At 31.4% G+C, this 8278-nt stretch overlaps 1 protein-coding gene across 1 annotated transcript in view; it reads left to right on the top strand.

Annotated features, from left to right (window-relative positions):
• Nucleotides 1–7895, top strand: part of UGCG (UDP-glucose ceramide glucosyltransferase) — a 33768-nt gene extending 25873 nt beyond the window's left edge. The window contains exons 4-9 of the mRNA XM_008577566.1: nt 832–933; nt 2489–2601; nt 5211–5389; nt 6457–6543; nt 7007–7196; nt 7649–7895. Of these exons, the coding sequence (XP_008575788.1) occupies nt 832–933; nt 2489–2601; nt 5211–5389; nt 6457–6543; nt 7007–7196; nt 7649–7819 (842 nt within the window). The 3' untranslated portion in view covers nt 7820–7895. The remainder of the gene's footprint in view (nt 1–831; nt 934–2488; nt 2602–5210; nt 5390–6456; nt 6544–7006; nt 7197–7648) is intronic.
• The last annotated feature ends 383 nt before the right edge of the window (nt 7896–8278 follow it).

Below are 8278 nucleotides of genomic sequence, written 5' to 3'. Positions count from 1 at the left end.
AACAAATTAACTCAAAAAATTACATTTTACTCATTAATCAGACATGAGAGTTTGTTATTTTGGTTTAATATTTTCAACGTGTGGCCTTTTCTATATCTTATTAACTGTAATTGTGAGTGTGTGATAGAATTCACTTTTATGTTTTCAAAAACAGTATTTTTCGAAAAGCCTGTCGGTTTATTATAAAGACTTGTACAGGTATATTTGCCATTATTATTATTTTTTTTTTTTACATAGGTCTGATGTAAATTCTCTATTCCACCTTATTGACTAATTTCTCTATACTGTTTTAATTACCATAGCTTCAAAATGAGTCCTATAGCTTTTTTTTCCTTATTATCATTTTTTAAAATCAACAAATAAAATTGTATACATTTATGGTGTACAACATGATGTTTTGAAATATGTATACATTGTGAAATGGCTAAATCAAGCTAATTAATGTATGCATTACCTCATACTTATCATTTATTTGTGGTGAGAAATCAACTCTGAGGTTTTTTCAGGTATATAATACATTGTTAGTAACTATAGTCACCATGTTGTACTGTTGCCATTAAATATTGATTCATTCTTAATGAAAGAACTTAAGAATTAGAAAACTGAAACAATGACTTTTCAAAGACAAATGATATCATTCTCCTCTTGAGAATGAACTTTTTTTCTAAATATATTATTATGAATAGAGAATGTAAAAAATAATGTGAAAATATGTTTGTTTAAATTATTAATATCTAAGTACTGTTCACTTCTGCCTACCATTTATCTTCATAGTAGAAAGTATCTTCAATGTTACATAAATCTTTTACTACTGTACCTTTACATTTTTAGGTGGCAAAAAGGTTGGCATTAATCCTAAAATTAATAATTTAATGCCAGGATATGAAGTTGCAAAGTATGATCTTATATGGATTTGTGATAGTGGAATAAGAGGTGAGGTTTTTCTTATTTATTTTGTAAAACTTCTCATTTGATGATAAAATGCCAAAAGCAATCTGAAAATACATTTATTAGTCCTTTTTGTTTACCTTGCAAAGTTATTATTTTGTCATTATTTCATGGTAATATGTTCAGTTATACTTACTCAGATTTTGATTTTTTTTAATCCTAACCTAAAATGTTACATGTACTAAAATGTTTTCATTTTGAAGAGACAATTCCATCCATTAAAAGAATTAGTCATGATCTGTTATACAATTTGCAAGCTTTCTCATGTGTGTAACTTTTCCCTTGTTTGTGTGACATTTATCTTTTACTTCAACCTGTTGTGGTTCACATAATACAATCTCACACAAAGGGACAGAAATCAATAGGTACACATTTTGCTAGAATACATTTATTAGAATACATACATAGCTTTTTACTTAGATGATTTTAGCAAGAAGCCTTTTATATACTAAAATTAAAATTTGCATTTTAAATATTTATACTTATAATTATTTTGGTATTTCATAGTATTTTGTTATGTTCTAATTAGCTCAAGTCTCAACCTCAACACTATTGACATTTAGGTCCTGATAATTCTGTGTTGTAGGGGCTGTCCAGTAAGATGTTTAGCAGCGTCCCTGAGCCTCTATCCAAAACAACCAAAAATATAACACCAAAAATGTCTCCAGACATTGCCAAATGTCCCCTGTGGGGCAAAATTGCCCCCAGTTGAGAACCACTAACCTAGAATATGAATACTTAAGGTCCAAATACAACTTTGTTTTATACAGTAGATTTGGGTTTTAAAGACTTGAAGGAAATAAAAAATAAATAAAGTCATGTAAAATTATATGGAGATGCTTGCTATTTGAAAATAGGGCAATGATTTAAATTTTTTTATTAGCTTAAAATGCAAATTTGAAAAATAAGTGTAGCATGCCTGTGAATTAATCAGAACCATTTTAGATCTGTCAACTCATGGTCACAGATTATGTTCATTCTTCACATTTGCTATCTTAAGTTAGCTACTATTATATATTTATGTTTTTCAGTGTACAAATCTCTGTTAAAAATAATCTCATTCCATGCTCGTTAGCAGTTCTATGAGATCAGACACATATTATACCCACGGAGAAAGTAGAGGCTTATTTCCTGTGGGTTGAGAGTAGAGAAGCCAGCACAAGAGCTGAAGTCTTTTGACCTCTGCTCCTGAACCTTTTTCACTCGGACACAATGTCCTTATTTCAGTTTGGAGGCTCTGACATGGGAGTAATAACATTTTCAAGGTATATCCTGCCTCTGGTACATATTAAATGTATACTGGGCTGAAAGTGTATAGAGTAAATTAGCTTATCATAAATTATGCCTTTTTGAAATTTTGTATTCTATTCAGAAAGGTGATTGAGATTCATTTTATTAGATCCCATTGTTTTTTAAAATTTATTTTTATTAAGAATTTAATAACAATTAACAAAATATATTTTACATCAGTGGGCATTTTACTAAAAAGAAATTTTTTTCTCTCCCCCTCCCCACCTTTTTTTCTTTTTTTTAATTGTAGTAATTCCAGACACACTTACTGACATGGTTAATCAAATGACAGAAAAAGTAGGCTTGGTTCATGGGCTGCCTTACGTAGCAGACAGACAGGGCTTTGCTGCCACATTAGAACAGGTAAGTTTGGTGGTTATAAATAATATTCATGTTATCAGATCCTTAATCTCCCAGAAGCATAAGACTGTTCTGAGTCTGAGAATTGGGACTAGCTACCTGAAGTTAACTATATTAAGTTCGTTTAGGAACCTGCTGTGTACTAAAACCCTCAAGTTGAGAGCAGCTATTTTCATTAGAGAGGAAATTCTTGGGCCCTTGGGATTACTTATTGCTGAGCTGACTGCACTCTGGCAGTGAACAGCTGTGCACAGGGCATGTCTTGTGGTCTTACTGTCAGCTGAACACAGTATTTTCTCTTTCCTTATGGTTCTCACTTTCAGTTCTAGACTATTGACTTACATAAAAGGACATGTTAGTATAGTGTTCTTTCAAAGATTTAATCTGAAAAGAACCTTTTTAAAATATGTAGTATTTCAAATATACAAAAAAAGGAAACTTGTTCATACAAGCCATTATAAAATGCTCTGATTTCCTTTTAAAATAGACTCCTAGTAATTATCTGAGAAACTTATTTTATGTTTTCCTTCTATTGTTTTCTCTTCAACTTATAACAGAAATATTAACTTCTGTGTAGGAAACTATAAATTATGGAAAATTATAAGAAGCAAAAAACAGAAAACCAAACAACCCATAACCCTACCAATTAGAGGAAGTTTCTATTTTAAAAGTTATGGTTTGTTTCTGTTTTAGCATTTTGGCATTTTGGATTTTTCTTTTCTATGAACCTTTTAAAAAACATAGTAGAGATAGTATTCTAAAAGTAATTTGTATCTTATTTTGTCACTTCATAAACTTTGCCACATCATTAATAACTTTTCGTGACAGTAATTTTTATTGGCTGTATCATAGTTTATCATATGTATGTCCCATACTTAACCATTCCTGTATTGTTAAACTTTTAGGAGGAAAAACTTGTCTTAATGGTATAAGGAAAGGATACATAGTTTCACTCTTTAAATATATCAACTTGCTCTTAAGCATATCTGCCTTTATGTTCTTTTGAATAGCCAGTCTTGTGATTGCCACAGGATCTGAAGGGTAAAGCTACATTGTGGGAACTAGTGTTTGACCTTTGGCAATTTGAACCATGAGCTCTTTCTTTAATATTGCCTACTAATATATTTGCCCTGCTGCAAGAAATTGTCAGTCTTAAATTCCAGAGTTTTTTGTTTAGTAAAAGAAACTCTGGGTAGCTGCCTTAAAGTACTGTATATTCTTAAATACCACATTGTATTTTTGTTTTAGAAATATTCACGTTAGTGTATAAAAGTCAATGGTAAACATTTCCCCGAACACACCCACAGTGTAGGTTTAATCCCTAGAAGTGACTCTGCCGTACTTAGAGTGAATAGAGATAGGCCAGGGGAATTACTCTAGTCTGTAAAGAAATCCTGGGAGCCTTCAACCTTAGTCTTTAGTCGTACCTCATTCCTAAGACCTCACTTAATAACTGCTTAGGGAATTAAATGTGTCCCACAGACACCAGGGCTTCATTGGAGTAGGGGCTTAGGGTAGGTAGAATCATTTTCTTAATCACCCCTTAAAATTCTCCTGTTCTGCACTGTGCGTGTGTAACTCCCACCACTGAGAAAGATCACTGCTCTTTATTTCAAGCTAACCAGAAAAGGCATCATATCTAAGGCATAAATAATAAATAGGGTTTTATGTCTGATAAGTAGAGTGGATGACAATCTTTTTTTCTTTACCATTGATTTATTAGCTTGTCAATCTCCTGACTTCGAAGTATATCTAAGGAAAGGGCAGTAAGAGACGGGAGAGAGAATGTTAGTATTTGCCTTATTTATGAAAAATACATTGAAAAACAAAATTGGGAAAATTGGGAAGAGTCTTAGTGACTCAGAGATAGGAAGCATCTACCAATGAAAGGATGCAAGAAAAGGAATTAAGAAATAGGATGGTCCTGAAGTTTGATATTCCTAAAGGTAGTATGTGTATATACACATATATAACTATGCATACAACTATATGTGTATATATCTGTGTGTATATACGTGTCTGTGTGTAGTGTATTGATACAAATAAAATTAGTAGGGGTGTGTGTTTGTGTGTGTGTGTGTGTATATATTATTTTTTTTTAAACGAACATCCTAAAAACAGGATACATTAAATATTTGTTAATATTTTACATGTCAGTGAGTGATAGTGTATATATATATATATATATTATTTTTTTTTAAATGAACATCCTAAAAACAGGATACATTAAATATTTGTTAATATTTTACATGTCAGTGAGTGATATTTTTACCTGTCTTATTTGGTATCCAAATTAACTTTTATTTGGATAAATATTTGAATCTTACAGTTTTAGAGAAGACAATATTTATTTGAGAATAGTATATGTGTTTCTCTCTAGAAGTAAATATTTCTTTGTAATGGTGATGAGTAGTTAACCAAATAAATTACTGACTGCCTGCTATTTGTAAACACTATTGTATGCCACTTTTAACTCAGGTAGTTTATGTAAGAATAATAGGATAGTCACTTAATCATATTTAAAGAAAATCATTAGGAAAAAAACCAGTTTATAAACACCATACTTTTAACATAAAATTCTAATTGTATATATTTGTGTTTTTTGGGGGCAGGTATATTTTGGAACTTCACATCCAAGGTCCTATATCTCTGCCAATCTAACTGGCTTCAAATGTGTGACAGGGATGTCTTGTTTAATGAGAAAGGATGTGTTAGATCAAGCCGGAGGGCTTATAGCTTTTGCTCAGTACATTGCTGAAGATTACTTTATGGCCAAAGCAATAGCTGACCGGTAAGAAAACTAAATTAAGCTGTAGTATTTTTAGTACCAAACTTCTGTTGGTTTGTCCTTTTTGTCTATTCCATGGGTTAGGGCTCTTTAATTTAATTTTCTATTTTGCTAGTGAATTCAGAAGAGACTGTTTTTAGTACCAAACTTCTGTTGGTTTGTCCTTTTTGTCCATTCCATGGGTTAGGGCTCTTTAATTTAATTTTCTATTTTGCTAGTGAATTCAGAAGAGACTAATAATTTTAGACAGTAATTCATATTAATTGTTCATAGATATGTACTAATGTAGCAAGTAAATGTTCTGATTCTTCTATATTCTTCAAATTAGTGTGGTTAGAAGTGATTATAAATTTGCATTAGTATAGATGTAAATTTCTGTGTTTTAGAAGAATAAAAACTTTCAGTGCAGCCATATGCCAGTAGGTAAAAATTTGAAGAATATTATTTCAAAATTTGAAATTTCACAGTAGATTTTTTGATGCATTGCTGAGAAGCCACCTAATGATTCATATGATTGACTTAGCATTTCTCTCACACAAAATATTTGTTTGGTTTTAAAGGGGATGACTGCTTTATGTGATCATTTATTGAAAATGTAGTTTTAAAAATTGAAGTATGTTTTTAAAATTCTCTCATCACAGTGTTCATGTGGTTCATGGTTTCCTAGTGTCTACCATAAGATACATAATACCACTTTTTGATTATGTTTCTTATTTCTTGTTGAATATTCACACCTTTTTCTTTTTGGTTAGCCGTCATCAGACGCTAAACTATTAAATATCGGACTTTCTCCATTTAGTACTTTCAGAATGACCACATCTTAAGTTTCTCAAACTATAAAGTGAGGTTATAGTTTGTTCCAGCTCTTAAATGGTACTGTCATGGGCCCCCATAATTGCTAAAACATCCATAAGTATGATATACGTTAAGTGGTGTACTTGTCCTGAGGACTGGGCTCACCCTGACTACCAGCAGTTGCTTACTCTTTATAGTGATTAATGAATGCATAACCAGTCATGCTTGCATGTGTTCACCATCATAGCTTATTTTATAATTGTCTTCATTTTCAGAGGTTGGAAGTTTGCAATGTCCACTCAAGTTGCAATGCAAAATTCTGGCTCATATTCAATTTCTCAGTTTCAATCCAGAATGATCAGGTAAACTGTCTTCTCTTTATACCTTGTTAAAAGAAAAGAGCAGGAGGGTGGCACATAATTTTTACATGGTCTATATCTAAATGTCAGATTTTTGTTTAATTTAATTCCAGAAGATAGAGTTCAACCTCTGTATTAAAATAAACTTGATGTCTACATATATTTTCTTTGTGTGTAACACTGAAAGCATTCAAAGAGATGTGGAGACTTTGAATTTTTTTATATGCTAACTTTTATTGAATTTTATAATCTATATTCATCAGAGTGTAGGCCAGACAAATGAATTTATAGACTTTTTCCCTTTGATTTACTAAATAAAAAGAGAAAAGAAATTCATTTAAGAAAACCTCTTTAAAGAGGAGGGTCTTTATATAACATGGTAAAAAGTTAATTATTTTGGGGAAAAAAATGGATTAGTCTTATAACCAGGCTGTTGTTTTAAAGAAAATCCTTTTTATTTTTTTAGGTGGACCAAATTGCGAATTAACATGCTTCCTGCTACGATAATTTGTGAGCCAATTTCAGAATGCTTTGTTGCCAGTTTAATTATTGGCTGGGCAGCCCACCATGTATTTAGATGGGATATTATGGTATTTTTCATGTGTCATTGCCTGGCGTGGTTTATATTTGACTACATTCAACTCAGGGGTGTCCAGGTATGTGGATAAACAGTCATTTGGTGTTATTAAACTATTTTAATTTAGAAAAGACTGAAGAAAATCTACCTGAGCCATTCTTAGCTTTCCACTGAAGATTAATATCAAGTTTAAGCATTACTTTCCTTAGTGGAAAGTTGATGCAAAACTTAACTTGATTTGCATCTTTCAATTGGTTATACAATCACTTTTATTATAAAGCCTCCAAAAAACAATGTTAAGCAAATCAAAGAGTATTCAAACTAAGAATATGTTAGGGTAGCAATTATTTTAATGCTGCTTCTACTAATAATTAACAGTTTCTTAATCTGTGTAGCATGGCAGTTAAATTACCTAAGGAAGCAGGCTTGATTTTATGTAGTATAGTTAGAAGAGTGAAATCCAAGAATTTCATTTTTTAATTGTATCTTTAGCCTGACAGTGAATAAATTAATTTTTTTTTTAATTCCTAGGGTGGCACATTATGTTTTTCAAAACTTGATTATGCGGTTGCATGGTTCATCCGTGAATCCATGACAATATACATTTTTTTGTCAGCATTATGGGACCCTACTATAAGCTGGAGAACTGGTCGCTACAGATTGCGCTGTGGAGGTACAGCAGAGGAAATCCTAGATGTATAACTACAGCTTTGTGACTGTATATAAGGAAAAAAGAAGTATTATAAATTATGTTTATATAAATGCTTTTAAAGATCTACCTTCAGTAGTTTTATCACATGTATGTTTTGGTATCTGTTCTTTAATTTATTTTGCATGGCACTTGTATCTGTGAGGGGTGGGGGAAACACATCTGTAGTCTTGGCCAAATGGTACATTTTATTTTGTGGAAGTAGGGAATCAAGAAAATTGGTTCTAGGAACCTAGATTTGTTTTTTGTTGTTGTTTGTTTATTTTTTTAAATAAATACATATATATATATATGAATGCTCTGCAACAAACACTATGACAGTATCCTTCAGTAGAGAAAGTTTCTTATTTGTGAGTACACTCTTAGAACATTTATGGGTGAGATGGCAGCAACTTTGTTTTGGGGTTTAGAAAAGACTAGAAGGTAATGACTTTTCATGTTTAAAGTGAATG

The sequence above is a fragment of the Galeopterus variegatus genome, unplaced genomic scaffold (genome assembly GCF_000696425.1).
Source record: "Galeopterus variegatus unplaced genomic scaffold, G_variegatus-3.0.2 Scaffold1541, whole genome shotgun sequence".
Taxonomy (NCBI): domain Eukaryota; kingdom Metazoa; phylum Chordata; class Mammalia; order Dermoptera; family Cynocephalidae; genus Galeopterus; species Galeopterus variegatus.
Note: the sequence above shows the minus strand (reverse complement) of the source record. Positions and strands in the feature narration are given on the sequence as shown.